Source organism: Sus scrofa, chromosome 5, assembly GCF_054392235.1.
Source record: "Sus scrofa isolate SSC_HxYL_T2T_F1_AM1 chromosome 5, Sscrofa_HxYL_maternal_Yorkshire_Landrace_v2.0, whole genome shotgun sequence".
Lineage (NCBI taxonomy): Eukaryota > Metazoa > Chordata > Mammalia > Artiodactyla > Suidae > Sus > Sus scrofa.
In genome coordinates this window covers 92595641-92613140 of record NC_139387.1, presented here as the reverse complement: position 1 = coordinate 92613140, position 17500 = coordinate 92595641, and the positions used below count along the sequence as shown (strand labels likewise).

The window sequence follows — 17500 nt, the reverse complement described above, 5'->3', positions numbered from 1 at the left end:
GCACCTATCTCAGTTATCCTATGTTGCCCATTAAGGCATTCCTAAATCATTTCGTTTTCTGGTTCAGCATTTGGTTTAAGTCAAGGTAAGATACTTACGGGTGGAGGGAGCCAACCGAGAGACGGCTCTCAACAGAAATGCACTTGAGCCCCCGAAAAACTAACTAAATGAAATAATTTAAAAATGCTCCGACATTCCTTAGGGTAAAAAGCAAGTGCAGTATTTGGCAATACAATTTCGTCACAGATTCAAGGGCGGTTTAAAGTGCCCAGTAGTAGAGGTCTGGCTTTTCTCGAGTTTCGGGAACAAAAGAAGCGTTCGCCAAGCAGAGCCGGGCATCTAACTGACCGCTCTCCCCTTCCCCCAAGTAAATCAAATCGAGTAAGGTTAAGTGTCTGCAAGCACGCCTCGCTTCTTTTCTTTCGCTGCAGGGCTTGCGTTTGGGGGAAGAAAGGCTGCGGCTCTTCTTCGGTGAATCTGTGTCCCGGGATGGAGAAAGGCCCAGCCCGGGGTCCTCGCAGCTGCTGTGAAATTCGGCCCGTGCGCGGGCCAACGACCCCGGCGAGAAAAGCTGCTTCTCCAGCAAGGGGGGGGGAGAGGAAACGGCGCACGAAAAGCAGTACGACCTGACCTGACCCTTATCGCCGTCCTAAGGGGAAGGGTGGAGAAAGGGAAACAAACGGGCCAGACGCCGGGGCTCCCGCCCGAGCGGCTTTTAAACTGCGTTTCTACCACCTCTCTCAGGGCGCCGCGGCTAATGGAACCCGCGCGAGGCGTCGCGCCAATCACCGCCCCGCTTCCTCCGGCCGCGGGCCAATGGCGGCGCGCGTTCTTGGGGCGTGGGCGAAGAGGCTGCTCTCCTCTGGCCGCCGTGTGTGGGCTGGGGTTGGTGCGGGCTCCTGCCTTGGCCGCACTTGGCCGCACTAGTGCTGCAGCGGTTTTTGTGTCCGGCTTGGGATTTGCTTTGTGTGTGCGACTTTCCGCTGTGCTGCGCAGCGCAAGTCTCGGCCGGGAGCCGTGAGATTAGGCGGCAGCTCGACCCCCCCCCCCCCCGGAGCAAAGAGCGAGCGCGCCGGCGTGAGCGGCGGGTGTGAGGGCTGCGGGAAGGGGATTCGCCGCCGAGATGCCGGAGTTCCTGGAAGACCCCTCGGTCCTGACCAAAGAGAAGTTGAAGAGTGAGCTGGTCGCCAACAATGTGACGCTCCCGGCCGGGGAGCAGCGCAAAGACGTGTACGTGCAGCTCTACCTGCAGCACCTTACGGCGCGCAACCGGCCGACGCTCGCCACGGGTGCCAACAGCAAGGGGCCCCCGGACTTCTCCAGCGACGAGGAGCGCGAGCCTACCCCGGTCCTCGGCTCCGGGGCCGCCGCCGCGGGCCGCAGCCGCGCCGCCGTCGGCAGGGTAAGGACGCCCAGCAGGGGCCACAAAGGCAGGCGTTGAGCGGCGGGCGCCTCCCCCTCGCCCCGCGCGCTGGCAGCCCTCTTCCTCGGCGCCCTCTCGGGCCTTGTCGGCATCGGGGCGGTCCACGCGCGCGACCAGAAGGCTGGCCTGTAGGTCTGCGGACGCTGCGCTCGGCCCCTTCGTCGCGGGCTCGTGGGTTCTGATCGGGGAGGGCGCCGGAGAGAGGAGTCCCGAAGTTGGGGCCGGGAGGCTTCGGGAGGTATTGAACTCGGCGTTGGCTCTCGGGTTGGTGCGGGCGATGGGCGCGCGCGGACAGCTCAGTGCTGCTGGACCCCAGGCCCCCGGGAGTGGGTAGTTCGGCGAGGCCTTCTGTGCCCCTTTCGAAAGCCCTAAGAAGGGTGAGCTCGAAACGCCTGTAGGTTACGTTCGAGCGTTTTCCCGCTTTATTAACCGAAAAGGCTAGCAACCGAGTCTCAGAGCGCTCCCTGGAGGGCAATTTGTGGCATACTAATATCTAACCAAATTTTGAAATAAAGACATTCCCGCCCTTTTATGTTTTTGCATATGGAGGGCTTTTTGAACGGTGTATGTTTTTCCTTGGTTGTGTTGCTCTTTTCCAGAAGCAGGCCGTCTTTTGGCGGGGCAGCGTTATTCTAAATCGAATGAGCATTTAAAAATACATGTTTGAGCGGTTATCACAGATGCTCAAATATTTGAAAATTCTGGTTCCTAAGAGCTTGGGGGTTGGGTTTTGTTTTGTTTTTTCCTTTTGGTAAACTTGCATGAAGAAAGGAGAGACTTTGGAATCAGGAAAAATGTTTATTTCGTGACATTCTGCTCTGTCAGTGTTGCAATTTGGAATCCCTAGTCCCGGTTAAATCTCAGATTGGCTCCGGCAAATGCATATTTTGTTTGAGAATAGTTTGGGTTTTTTGTTCTATGGGGTTTTATGTGCTGTTTTGCTAGTATGCATCTGCCTAGTTGTCAGGCCTCAAATCATGATCGAATGTAGTTAAAACTAGTGATGGGTGTAACGTACAGTGCTTTCTAAAACATTGAAAGTGGAGCGTGGAGTTGTTGGTACTGATTATACCAGTATAACTCAGAAGCACTGTTTCTTTCAAATTTAGGTTACTTTTAATTTTAAAAAACGTATCCGATGTGTTTCTTCTATTACCCAGCTGTGAATGAAAAATATAGTAAACGTATGTAGATTTAATTAAAATTGAAAGCCTTATGTCTTAAATCAGTGCCTGGCACATAGTAGTGCCAAATAAATATTTGATAAGTAAAAGATCAGTCGCACCTTATTGTTTCCAGTGTCTTGTTTTTGTGGATTTAAAGAAAGTCACTGTACTCCATGATACATGGAAATTTACTTTTGAAATAAAGCATATCACGTATCTGTTTTTCCCTAACTCCTCAGAAAAAGAAAGTAATATTTAAACTATTAGTAAAAATCTGGTTGCAAATGAAGTATTTTCCATTTAAATCATCACACTTTGAAAAAAATAACATGTCCTTTATAGAACCCTATATTGGTTTTCTGTGGCCATATAAGCGTACATCTTTTATTTAAGCATAGGTTTATGAGATGTTTTGTTGTTGGTTTCTTTTTGGCCATGCCCCCATCATGCGGAAGTTCCCTGGCCAGAGATCCAACCTGTGCCTCCGCAGCAACTACGCCCAATCCTTAATCTGCTTAGCCACCAGGAAACTCCCATGGAATATTTTTTCATTAAAGAAGAAATTGTTTCATTTCAGTCATTGCCATGGTCAGATTCACATGGTGTAGTAGGACAAGAGTATTTGCATGTTCAAATTTTGGTTTTGGTTTTTAGTTTTCTTATTTTTCAGCTTATTTTATGCATCTTGATGATGACCAGTATTTTACAGTGTTGAAATCAAGATTGTCAACACAAAAATAAACATTTACAGTGTTGATGATCTGCCTTTTAGTTCCAAGGTACAAAGCAAGGTGGCTCTTTGAAATCCTGTGGAGCGTAGCATTCTTGAACTATCTGATCTGGTGAATTAATGGATTCTTAACAAGAAATATTTAATGAAGTGGAAGAGTAGAGTAAAGAGTATGTTAGGTGGTCAATGTTAAATCATGAACAGACCACCTTACTTTACAGGAAGGTGTTGAGTGTATAGACTTCTGAATCATTATTTATAGATTTAAATTCCAGGTCTATCCTTTTGACCTTGAACAGTGAACATTGCCTATCAGATGCTCAATTATCCGAAATATGAATAAGTACTTAGAGTGAGTTGTGAAGATGTCTAGTGCTCAGCAGTTGCAGCTCTTACCTGTTAAAACAGGGGATATCTGAACTTTGTTGTCTTTGTTTAATGCCAAAGCGGTACAGTGTTACCTAATGTATTCAGAAATGGATAAGTTTGTGAAAGTGATGTATATCTAAAGTCTGCTTAAATGTTACCGTGTAATTTGATATGCAGACTACCTGAATTAGCTGAACAACTTTGCACTTCAAATTCCTCTTTTATAAAATGGGGATATTAGTATCTATCTTAAAAGGTTTTTAGGAGTCAATAATTAGTATGTATAGGTATTAATATGTACCTGGAACATAACTGGTACAGAAATGGTCAGTAGTCACCCTGCTGTACAGTAGAAAATTGACAGAACACTGTAAAGCAGCTGTAATGGAAAAAAATTAAAATCATATATAAAAAAATAAAAATGTTTTAAAAAAAGAGATGCTCAATAGAATTTGGTGGGTTTGTTTATGTTTTTAAAGTATAGTTGATTTACAATGTGTTAGTTACGGTATACAGCAGTGATTCAGTAATACATATATGTGTGTGTATTCTTTTTCAAATTCTTTTCCCTATTACAAAATACTGAGTATAATTTTGTTATACTGTTTGTTGTTTATTTTATATGTAGTAGTGTGTGTGTGTTAATGCCATCCTCTTAATTTATCCCTTCCGCCAGAATCTGTTTTATAGTAATAATTATTGTTATACTTCAGCAGCTTTGCTAATGGTAGAGATTTAAATAAGAGGGGATCGTGGGTGATGTCATAGAACTTTTGGATTTTTAGGTTGAAAAAGACATGAGATCATCTGTTAGTTGGAAAGAAACTGGAGAACAGTGCCTCGCATGTAGTTGGTACTCAGTATTTTTTGACTAAATGAAACCAAGATATTACATGATTTACTTAAAGGAACAGAGCTTCCTGGAGGCAGAAATCGGTACAACTAATGGTTCCTCCTTGCTGGTTGAAACTGCTGGTTTGGTAATTATGTATACCACACAAGTTGGGTTCTAATCCTTATTCTTATTAAATGTAATATTTTATAGAATGGCATTACTTTTGGAGTTCTCTTGTGGTGCAGTGGCCTAAGGACCCGGGCTTGTCACTGCAGCGGTTTATGTTACTTCTGTGGCACGAGGGTTCAATCCCTGACCGAGAACTTCCATGTGTGTGAGCACGGCAAAAAAAAAAAAAAAACCAAAAAAAACAAAAGGCATTACTTTTCAGGAACTTTTCTCCATAAAAATAAAATTCAGATAGCCTATATGAACCCTTGCTCTTTTTGACTTACCTTATGCCAATTTGTTGGCCTCTTAAGATTTCTTTGTTACAGTGTAGTTTTTCATTGTTTTAAGAAAATATGAGAAATTTTCCCCTCACCAGATTGTGCTTTGATTCATTCATTCAGCAAAACATTTAACAGGTGCCTATTCTGTGTCAGGCACTCTTTTTTAGTTTTAGATGCCTGGGATACAATAGGACAGTGCTCCTGCTGTTACTCCCTTAAATACTATATCCCAAATGACCTAGTTTAATCACATTAAAGATTCTCAGGTCCAAGATTGAGACTCAGAATGGACTGCTTTTCCAAAAGTTCTGAGGTTTTGATAACAAACTAGACTTAAGGACTGTTGCTCAAGAAGTTTACCATCTGGAGAAGGTAAAACATATATACAAATATCTAATAAAAAGTAAATAGTTGGAGTTCTCACCATGGCACAGAGGGTTAAGGATCTGGCCTTGCTGCAGCTCGGATTCGATCCCAGGCGCCAGAACTTCACATGACACAGGTGCAGCAAAAAAAAAAAAAAAGAAGAAGAAGAAGTAGGGAAGTAGAACGTGGTGAGTGCCAAAGACAGATTTCTTGAAAACCTCAGGCTGTTTCAAGAAATTGAACTTCCTGAATGGTTTAGTAGAATTCTCGTGGTGAGAAAAATTTATTTGTTAAGTAAATCTGTACCTGATTGGTTTTCATTTATTTAAAATATGTTATATAATGGAAGTTTTTCTTTTCAGCCTGTCCTTTTTTTTTTTTGGAAAATTCGAGTAGGTCAGAGGATCAGGTCTGTTTGATTTTTTTTTAATAGTCTTTAAGACTTCAAGGATTTGGCATCTAAAACTCTTAGACCCTAGGCAGCTATTTTGACATCAAGGTGTGGGTTAAGATTTGAGCCTAATGATCCTAGATTAATACATTAGAGCCTCTGAAAAGTACCCTTAGTAACTTTTCACAGACAGTTTTAAAATTAAATATTTCTTTTGAATTGACATCACTGTTCTTATTATGGTCTTTATTTGAGGCATCTATTTCACATTTTTATTTGGTTGAAAAACAAATTCTAATACACGACCAAAGAATGCTTGATTTTTCTTTCCCCCTCAGCATCACTGGAAAGTAAGCAGCCCATATGACTTTATGATTTTCATGGTTTTGCATAAAATATTTCTAGGATGAAAAAAAATAAAAAATAAAAAAAATCTATATTTCCAGGATGCAGTATTGACTCTTCTGCCTTAAGTTGTAATTTGGGCCCACGTTAACTTTGATATTTGTGGCTTTTGGGCTGGGGGCTTTTTAGGGCCACACCTGCGACATATGGAAGTTCCCAGACCAGCGTTCCAATTGGAACTGCAGCTTCCTGCCTACACCACAGCCAAAGCAATTCAGGATCCAAGCCACGTCTTCAAGTCTTCGAGCTATATACCACAGGTCACGACAATGCCGGCTCCTTAACCCACCCAGGTCAGGGATCGAACCTGTGTTCACTCGAATGCTAGTCACATTCATTTCCAGCGAGCCTCAATGGGAACGCTGTTTCTTTCTTTTTTTTTTTTTTGATGAGTTGGCTTTTAATGTAACCAAACAGCTAAGCCCAAATATAACTAACTATAAGTCAACTTGAGGGTACTTTGCGTATACATACAGTGTTATTTTTATGGTAAATGAACATTTTTAATTCATGTGGAAATAACTTGATTTTACTTACAGAAAGCCACAAAGAAAACAGATAAACCCAGACTAGAAGATAAAGATGATCTAGATGTAACAGAGCTCACTAATGAAGAGCTTCTCGATCAGCTTGTGAAGTATGGAGTGAACCCTGGTCCGATCGTGGGTAAGTTGATAAAACATCAACTATCTTTTGATGAAGCAGTACCCCAAATTGTTATCCCCTCTAGTCACGAAGGTAGAGTTGGGGTTCTAAGGACCACCCGTCTGTCCTTAGTCATTTCTATGACTAAGATCTTACTTTCCCTTCAAGAAATAAAGTGAGAGAATGGAACTAGATAATCTCCAAGACTACCTCTGCTGAGATTGCTTCCTATTGTGCCCATATCACAGTACCTGGTGAGACATACTTGTCTTATATGGCAGTTGAGGAAAATCTGAGGCATAGCTGGCCAAAGTAATCTACATCATTAAGTTAATGACAGATGTTAATGTAACTCAAGTCATTCAATTCCCAGCACAGTACCCACTTTTAGTTGTAAAAAGTACCTTTTCGAAAGTCTGGTCTTCGACTTCCCTAGTGACCTAGCAGTTAAGGATCCGGCACTTTCACAGCTGTGGCGCAGGTATGATCTCTGGCCCAGGAACTTCCACATGCCATGGGCACGCCCAAGTAAATAAATAAAATAAATAAAAATAAAAAGCCTTGTCTTAATTGGGATTCAAGACTGATAGCCTACAGAAAAAACAAAAGAGAAAACTTGGAACTAAATACCCTGGATTTCCAGGAGTTCCTATTGTGGCTCAGTGGTAACGAACCCGACTAGTATCCATGACGATGCAGGTTCAATCCCTGGCCTCGCTCAGTGGGTTAAGGATCCTGCGTTGCTGTGGGCTGTGGTGTAGGTCTCAGATGAGGATCAGATGTGGCGTTGCTGTGGCTCTGGTGTGGGCTGACAATTATAGCTCCAATTGGATCCCTAGCCTGGGAACCTCCATGTACAGCCCTAAAAAGCAAAAAAAAAGGGGGGGGGGGAGAAAGAGAGATGCTGAAAACTGTGTATGTTGTATCAACACACATTAAATTACGTGTTAGTATACCAGTTGTTCATTTCCTCCCCAGCTTTTTTTGTTTTGTTTTGTTTTTGAGAGCTGCACCCACAGCATATGGATGTTCCCAGGCTAGGGGTTGAATCAGAGGTGTAGCTGCTGACTAGGACATAGTCACAGCAACGCTGGATCCTTTACCCACTGAGCTAGGTCAGAGATCAAACCTGCATCCTCATAGATACTAGTCAGATTTGTTTCCTCTGAGCCATGATGAGAACTCATTTTCCCCAGCTTTATTGAGCTATAATTGACAAACAAAAGTTGTACATATAATGTGTATAGCTTGCTTTAATATGCATATGTATTGTGATTGCCATAATCAAACTATTCAACATATCCATCACTTCACAGTTTTCTTTTATGTATGTATGTGTGGTGAGAACACTTAAGATCTAACTTCTTAGCTGGGAGTTTTGGCTGTGGTGCAGTGGGTTAATGATCCACCTTGTCTCTGTGGAAGCGTGGGTTGCATCCCTGGTGCAGTGGGTTAAGGATCTGGCATTGCTACAGCTATGGCACAGGTTGAAGCTGCAGCTCAGATTTGATCCCTGGCCCAAGGAACTTCCATATGCAGTGGGTGTGGCCAAAAAAGATGTACCTTCTTGGCAGATTTCAAGCATATAATAAATGTTAACTATCGCCCAGGCTATATATTATATTTCTAGAACTTAATTGACTTGTATAACTAAAATTTTGTACCCTTTGACCAGGGTCTCCTTATTTCTCCTTCCCCAGCTGTTCATCTTAAGACTGCTTATATATAACATTCCAAGATATGTGTTGTTTGTAAAAAATAAATGTTTATCATTTTACTCATAGAAATCAGGGAAAGATATACAGCTAGCATAAAACAAAGTAAAAGCATTTTTGGTTTTATTATCTATTTATTTATTTATTTATTTTGTCTTTTTTGCCATTTCTTGGGCCGCTCTCACGGCATATGGAGGTTCCCAGGCTAGGGATCGAATTGGAGCTGTAGCCGCCGGCCTACGCCAGAGCCACAGCAACGCAGGATCCGAGCCACGTCTGCGACCTACACCACAGGTCACGGCAACGCTGGATTGTTAACCCACTGAGCAAGGGCAGGGATCGAACCCGCAGCCTCATGGTTCCTAGTCGGATTCGTTAACCACTGCGCCATGATGGGAACTCCCGCATTCTTGGTTTTAAATTGTCATTGATGTTGAACTGTGTTACTAAATTGTAATTGGTATATAATTTCTATTTGTAATATACATTTTCCACAAAAGGTCATTTTTACTTTAGCAGTTATACTTAAATATGTTTTAACATCTTAAATTTACGCAAAATTGTCACTACAGCAGCTCTGGTCATTGCTGTGGCATGGATTCCATCCTTGGCCTGAGAATTTTCATGTGCTGTGGGTGTGGCCAAAAAAAAATCCCACAACTCTAAGAGATTAATATGCCTATAAATGGCATTCAGTTATGGGGAAAGTCCTATAAATCATGTTTTTAAAAATCAAATGTATTTGATATAAAACAAGAACTTCTAGAGTTATGGGATTTTAATCATAGTAATTCAGAGGAGTACAGTCTCTTTGTAAAAAATAATAATTTCCCAGGCTCTTGGGAGCTCTGGGACACAGGTTCAGTCCCCAGCCTGGCACCGTGGGTTAAAGATCTGGCATTGCTGCAACTGTGGCGTAGGTCCCAACTGCAGCTCGGATTTGATCCCTGGCTCAGGAGCTACATATGCCTCGGGGCAGCCAAAAATGAAAATAGTAATAATAGCTTTTCTACAAAGGCAAGTACTATGACATAGTACTAGGGAAATTACACAAAGTTCAAGACTTTTCAGTCAGAAATACTCTATAGTAATGGCTCTTCAGTAGGTAGTCTATAATAAGACCTAAATCAAGGAGTTCTCTTGTGGTGCAGCAGGTTAAGGATCTGGCATTGTCACTGCAGCACCTCTGGTCACTGCTGTGATGTGGGTTCCATCCCGGACCTGGTAATTTCCACATGCCACGGGCACAGCCCCTCCACCCCCAATAAAAGACTTAAATCAATCTATTGTATATTCCATGCTACTATTAAAAAACATTGTCTTAATCATGTATTAAAATCCCAGAAAAACACCTGTTTCAGGAAAGAATCCATTTATATTTTTAAGCACTAATATTTAGAAAAAGAAATAGTGAAAAAATAAATTTTAATGTTTCTAAAGATAATATCTGAGCTGGATCTTAAATAAGAAAATACAAGTACTAAAGCAATTCTTCCTTAATACAGGAACAACCAGGAAACTATATGAGAAAAAGCTATTGAAACTGAGGGAACAAGGAACAGAATCTAGATCTTCTACTCCTCTGCCAACAATTTCTTCTTCAGTGGAAAATACAAGACAGAATGGAAGTAATGACTCTGACAGATACAGTGACAATGAAGAAGGTAAACTTTTATATGATGTTAAAATATGTAATCAAAAAAATTAATTTTTTCAGACTCTTAAGATACAGTAACCATGAGGAAAATAAAATTTTAAATAATATTACCAAGATACGTGTAAATTTTGTTCACATCATTAAAATAGACCTCCAAATAATTTGATTTAAATACTTTTTGTTGATAATTCTAAGAAACAGAAGAGTATAAATGTCTAATTCTTTCTTAGAGAATATAGTATTACAAGTAAAGACAGTTGCCCCACTAATCACTTTGCAAGTATCATCTCCACAGAAGCAACCACTGTCATCAATATTGATGCTTATCTTTTCAGTCTGTTTTTAAATACTTTTTCATATGTATCTGCCTGATACATGGTATTATTTTGTACTTTAAAAAAATCTGTGATATCATGTGAAATCTTATCACTTGCTTTTCTTTACTCTGTTATATTGAGATCTCTTACTGATATATTACATATACTTAATTTCAAGTAATTAATAGGTAGCAATAGTATTTACATATGGTATCTTTTCTCTGTTCTCTATTGATAAGCATTTAAATTTATAGTTTTTGTTAGAAAATCTGATTTCAGGATAGCTTTATAGCAAATATTTTGACATACATTTAGTGGACTATTTTAAGAAAATTTGGCCATGGTATGTAAATATTTTTTGAGAGTAGTACATGAAGTATACGACCTTTTAAATTTTATTTTAAGAACAGCTTGATACTTCTGAACTTTTAATTCATATGCCTTGCTTGTTAATTTCATGACTGTCTAATGAGTCAGATTGCATATATCTCTGTAAGCATTGCCTGCCAGGGCACAGTCTGTCAAATTGGTTGTTCAGAGTATGAAATATAGAGTCTTTTTCTTCAACAGCACTATGTTAGCAAAGAGGCAAAGAATAGAGTTAGCTTAAACACAAGTAATGCTTAAACTTCCTGCCTCTTTTGCCTCTACAGGAAAGAAGAAAGAACACAAGAAAGTGAAGTCCACTAGGGATTGTGTTCCTTTTTCTGAACTTCCAACTACTCCCTCTGGTGGATTTTTTCAGGGTATTTCTTTTCCTGAAACCTCCACCCGTCCTCCTTTGGGCAGGACTGAGCGACAGGCAGCTAAGAAAGTACATACTTCTAAGGGAGACCCACCTAGGGAACCTCTTATTGCCGCAACCTTGCCTGGCAGGGAACAGTTGCAAAAGTTAGCCTCTGGAGAGAGTTTGCTTATTTCCTCCAAGTCTAGCCATGGTAGATGTTTAGAGAAAAGTTCTTCAACATCATCTCAGCATGAACTCGCTGCCTTGTTGGTCTCTGCTGCAGCTTCTCCTTCACTGATTAAAGAAACCACCAATACTTGCTATAAAGATATAGTAGAAAATATTTACTGTGGTGAGAAAAGTGGAATTCAACCATTATGTACCAAGAGGTCCCATGATTCAGATCAGTCAACTCTCTCCAGTGAAAGGAAAGCACTAGAAGAGTCTGAGAGATCACAAGTTATTTCTCCACCACTTGCTCAGGCAATCAGAGATTATGTCAATTCTTTGTTGGTCCAGGGTGGAATAGGTAGTTTGCCTGGAACTTCTAACTCTACACCCCCACTGGATGTAGAAAATACGTGGAAGAGAATTGATCAGTCTAATTCTCAAGAGACTGAATCCCTCTCTCCTCCACGAAAATTACCTAGGCTCAGTGGAAAGTCAGCAGAGGGAAAGGATTCAGGTTCTTCTGTGGCATTTCAAAATATACCTGAATCTGAACTGATGTCGTCTTCTGCAAAAACTGTTGTCTCTCACTCGCTTACTACCTTAGGCATTGATATGTCTAAGCAATCACAGCGTGATAAAATAGATGCCCCTGAACTATCTTTTCCCTTCCATGAATCTATTTTAAAAGTAATTGAAGAGGAGTGGCAGCAAATTGACAGGCAACTGCCTTCATTGGCATGCAAGTATCCAGTTTCTTCCGGAGAGGCAGTGCGCATATTATCAGTTCCAAAAGTAGATGATGAAATCCTGGGGTTTATTTCTGAAGCCACTCCACCAGCAAATATTCAGGCAGCTTCCACTGAGTCCTGTGAGAAACAGTTGGACTTAGCACTTTGTAGAACATACGAAGCTGCAGCATCAGCATTGCAGATTGCAACCCACACTGCCTTTGTAGTTCAGGCTATGCAGGCAGACATTAGTAAGGCTGCACAAATTCTTAGCACAGATCCTAGTCGCATGCACCAGGCACTTGGGACGCTAAGCAAAACGTACGATGCAGCCTCATTTCTTTGTGAAGCTGCCTTTGATGGAGTAAAGATGGCTGCCCATACCATGGGATCTTCCACTTTAGGTCGCCGATATCTCTGGCTAAGGGATTGTAAAATTAATCCAGCTTCTAAGAATAAGCTGGTTGTTACTCCCTTTAAAGGTGGAACATTATTTGGAAGAGAAGCATTAAAAGTAATTAAAAAGCGTGGAAACAAACACTAATAAAATAAAGACATCCGTCTTACCTTTGATATGGGGAACTTGGCAGCTTTTCTAGGAATTTGAAGCACTTTTATACCAGAATTTTCTTTTAAGGTCTTTTACTTTCTAGAATAGGCTAATTTCAAAATTTCAAACGTCTGCCTGTTAAATTGCAGTATAAAAGTAATTGCCTGTATATAGCTGCCCTTTTTTTTCAAGTTGCACAGATAGAAAGCCTGATACTAACAATTTAAAGCTTTTCTAGATTACACTTTTGTCTCAGATAGTTCAGTCCTTCCTATTTTAAGACTTAATTAATCTTCAAAACTAAGAAAATTTCATTAACTAGATTATAAGTTGAGTCCTCACGGTTTTAAAAATTACTAAATATCTTTTTACTTTCCAGAACCAGTCTGCATATTTTTTATTTTCTCACTTGTGTTGTTTTTTTACTTATGTCTACAGTACATTTGTAGTATTCCAAATCAGTGCAATTCAAAAGTGCCAGGTTACAAACTATTACTGATCCACAGACATAAGCATTCACCAAAATTTGAATCTAGATCAATGTCAGAGTTTATTTTTGTGGTAAAATTTTATTGATAGAGGAAAACAGTGTGCTAATTTACATTCTGGTGCAAATGCTTGTTTTTTTTCATGGACTGATAGCCAACAGTTCATGGACCACATTTGGAGAAGTACGACTCTAGACTGTAGTATTCTGGGATAATGCATTCTCACCATCACTGTAAAACTAGTCAGATGAACTAAGAAAAATGAGGCTTTTTTTTTTTTTTTTTTTTTTAAGTAACACTTGTATGTTGTAATTCATGGATGATTAGGCTTAATCTAAGCTAAATCCTAAAGTCATTAAGAAATACTATATCACAGTTTCTCTGTGTTTATGTAAGGCAGTATATTCTGTTTTCATTTCTATGATTGTAAGATGAGAGAGTCTAACTGTAGAGGCACTTGATAATTGAATTGCTTTGTATTTTTATGGAAATAAGTAGTATTAAATATAAGCAAAATATAGTCCCTTGGGTACTTCTAAACATTTTTATATTCTTAGACTATCCATGTCCATCTTTGCAGCTTTCTAGGAGTAATTTTGTTATTTGTCTGCTGAAATGTACATGTATACATGTACCTACTAAGTGCTATGTGATTTTTTTTAATGTATTACTGTAGAATGCTTTTGCAAATTCAATAAAGTTGCTAAATTTAAAAAGTTTTGTGTGGTCTCCACAAACATTTTGTATGTGTGATTTATTCTTGGAGTTGTAACAAGTTAGATATTTGTAGATGAATATCCCTTTTCCATTTCATCGTTGAAACTCACTTGACATTCCAATGATACAGGTGAAAATACTCAAATTATTATATAGGGTTTTTTTCTATTTGAGGACCATGTTTTTATTGGCTATTGGAATTTAAGTTTATAAGAGGAATTACTCTGTATTAATAAGTCAAACAGGTATTTGTTTAATCAGCTCAACTATTATTAAATTCTTTACTTTGTGCTTTCTTATGCTTAGGTTTTGAATTAACAAACATAAGACTTTATAATGCTAAGTATTGTTCCAAAGATAACAGATCTATTAATAGAATTATTGGGAAGTGGAGTTGATACGTTAATCCTAAATAAAGATTGAACTATTTGAACTGGGAAGTGGAGTTGATACGTTAATCCTAAATAAAGATTGAACTATTTGAACTAACGTAAAAATAACTTCATTTTTGAGAAATTTCCTAGTAGATTCGACTAGTACTAGACCAGATAGTTAGCAAAACACATTACTCTCTTGACTACTTTTTGGCATAACTGCATTGAATGCATGCAAAATTAAGCTTTTGTTTGAGAATTGACTCCATTTCTGTGCGTGGTAAGAAAGTAACTTTTTGGTGATAGATGTTTTAGAAATGACAACTGACAATTTTCCTATACTGTGGTAAATGGCCACAAAAATGTAGAAGCTAACTAAAACCTTTATGAGTCTCTTGAAAAATCTAGCCCTTCAAATGATGATAAAACCAAGACTAGGAAAGTGGGATATTGAAGCCTATGAAAAGATACATGTGTCTGAGTTTTTATGATAATCTTCATGGTGACATGCAAAGTAATACATAATGCACTAGCTTCTCTTGAAAGAAGTGCTACTTTATTATGGGGAGGAGGAGGAGACGTGACATGTGATCAGTTGTATTTTTTATGTGAACAAGATTTCTCCTTAGCTCTTCAGCTGTATCCAAGGTTTTTATAATCACATTAGGAAAGGAGGAGAGAGTTAAACTGCACTTACATTAACATCATCGTACTTCCTGTTACTAGTCTTGATGCTATACAGTATACAGGTGGTTCTTTTTTCATCCTGAAAATTCCCTATAGCCTTTTACCTTCCGTATTCTAAATTTTAGTTTAATAACTAACCTTTGTTTATGTAGTAATAATGCACTGTATGGACAAAAGAATGGTAACAGTTATGTATTTTAATGTCCTTTTCTCACATCTAAATTGTTTTTAGTAAAAAGTGGCCATGATAGCACTTTGAGTTCGCTTTATATTTCAGGCTATTAGTCCCAGAAAAAAGAAAGAATAAATAGAAAAAATGATCATACTCAGGAGTTGGGGAGATAAACAAAAATGGGATAAACTAAGAAAGGAAAAGGAAAGTTTTTAAAGGCAGAAATTGCAGTTAACCAGTTTGGGTCTCTTGAGGTAATACCAATAAACTTATTTTACATACTAGTATGCCTAAAAACCAGAGTTCTAAAGTAATGTTAGGATGACGTTGTAATTTATTGTGTTTCAAAGAGTAATGATTTTTCCAATGTTATTTCCAGACTCTAAAATAGAGCTCAAGCTTGAGAAGAGAGAACCACTAAAGGGCAGAGCAAAGACTCCAGTAACACTCAAGCAAAGAAGAGTTGAGCACAATCAGGTATCTTTAGCTTTATGGTCGCTGTATTCAGGTATAAGTAATCTCCTGACAAGAGAAATTTGCCTGTGTCCTTGCCTTTGGTTAATAGGCGACAGCCAAAATCCAGCATACTCCATGAAGTGTTCATTAAGTGGCACCAGAAGTCTAAACATTGTGTGTTTTGTCAGTAGTGTAGCCTGTGCTTACTGCAAAAGTCTGTTGAGTAAATGTCTCACTTGTGCTTGATTCTGTGCTAAGCATGGTTCCAAGCCAGTCATGCTGCTTTTTAAGAAAAATATTTTAAAAGGTGGAAATACCTAAGCAAGTCTGATACAATAAAAGATAGGGGGAGTGTTTTGTATTTGTGTCTTTGTCTCTAGATTTTTGACTTGACTTTGCTTTTACTTTGTTTGGCCTGTGTTATGTTCTGTGGCTTTTCCCTCATCTCTGAAGCTGGTCTGATCCTAAGACCACACTGATCACTTTCCTTACCCTAAATAGAAATTTACCTTTTTTATTGTGGGTGAGGCAAGATGCAGTTTTCCAAAGGAAAATGTAAGAAACTAAGGGAAAAATAAGCACAGGAATAAATGAACTTAGTTTCGAGAAAACCAATTATTGCCTAATCTAACATTGATTTCGGCTGACAGTTTACAAGTCAGCCATCTCTGGAGTCATTTTCCCTACCCTTTTTCTGTCTCATTGCAAGATTTGTCTGGCTGACTATTTATCTTTTCCATTTTCTTCTTGTCATTTTATTTTATTTTATTTTTTGTCTTTCAGGGCCGCAGCTACGGCATATGGAGGTTCCCAGGCTAGGGGTCAAATCAGAGCCATAGCCTCTGGCCTACACCACAGCCACAGCGACGAAGGATCCGAGAGGATCCAAGCCGTGTCTGTGACCTACACCACAGCTCATGGCAATGCCGGATCCTTAACCCACTGAGCGAGGTCAGGGATCGAACCCGCAACCTTATGGTTCCTAGTCGGATTCATTTCCGCTGCACCATGAGAGGAACTCCCTTTTTGTCATTTTAAAGCCATACATCTTCAGTGGAAATGTTCTTGATTTCTTAATCTGTGTGTCTCTCTTGGTTTGATGTAGTTAAAGTTGAATTTCAGAACTGTTTGTTAGAAATGAACTTGGTGACTGTGTGAAGAATGTGTAGAGCTTTGAATGAAAGAAGATTTTGTTTAATATTGAACCAAAGACTGGAGTAGATATTTTGTTGTCCTTTTATCTGCTATTACTCGGGAAGAACTACAAGGGCCTGCTGAAGAATAAGGAAATAACAGAGCAAGAGAAACTAGGAAAATCAGGTGAAGGACACTGAAATAGACATGGAGAATTTTGGTCCAATTTATGAAGGCAAGATGGCATCACGCTAGCGAGAATGCGTTGACTTTGAAGTAACAGGTTAAAGAGAGGGAGGATGGTATTAAATATGGTTTAAGGGGTAATTGTTTGACTTGGGGAATCTTAACTGAGGGACAAAATAGTCAAAAGAGAATAGATTTAGGAGATACAGGCAGGATTAGACAGGGGCCTTATACAAAATTTAAATCTCATAGAAAACTAGAGGCAAGAGTTTAATGACCCTTCAGTTACAGAACAGTTGTCAACATTTTACTAGTTTTTTCATCTTCACCCTCACCCTTTAGCATTTTTAATTCCTTTGGTTTTGTAATTTGTTGCTTAAATATATTAAAACAAATCTCTGACGTCCTCTCATTTCTACATTAAGATATCAGTATTTCAGTATATATCTCTAAAGGATATAAGCTGCTTTTTGTTTATGTATATTAGATGTGAAAGAACTATTTTATTTGGAGTGTTGTGGCATTGTGTGTATGTGTAAAATAAGGTTTTCCTCCTGTGTTCAAAGCTCTGTACATCCTATATACAGTCACCTGCAGTCTCAGAGATGTCTCTTTTATGATTGAAGTGTTCAAATCGGG

General features: G+C 39.4%; 1 protein-coding gene across 1 annotated transcript in view; it reads left to right on the top strand.

Moving 5' to 3' along the window:
• Positions 1–888: 888 nt before the first annotated feature.
• The window catches only part of TMPO (thymopoietin), a 28915-nt gene continuing 12303 nt past the window's right edge, over positions 889–17500 (top strand). The window contains 4 exon segments of the mRNA NM_001348754.2: positions 889–1402; positions 6677–6803; positions 10003–10161; positions 15465–15562. Of these exon segments, the coding sequence (NP_001335683.2) occupies positions 1124–1402; positions 6677–6803; positions 10003–10161; positions 15465–15562 (663 nt within the window). The 5' untranslated portion in view covers positions 889–1123.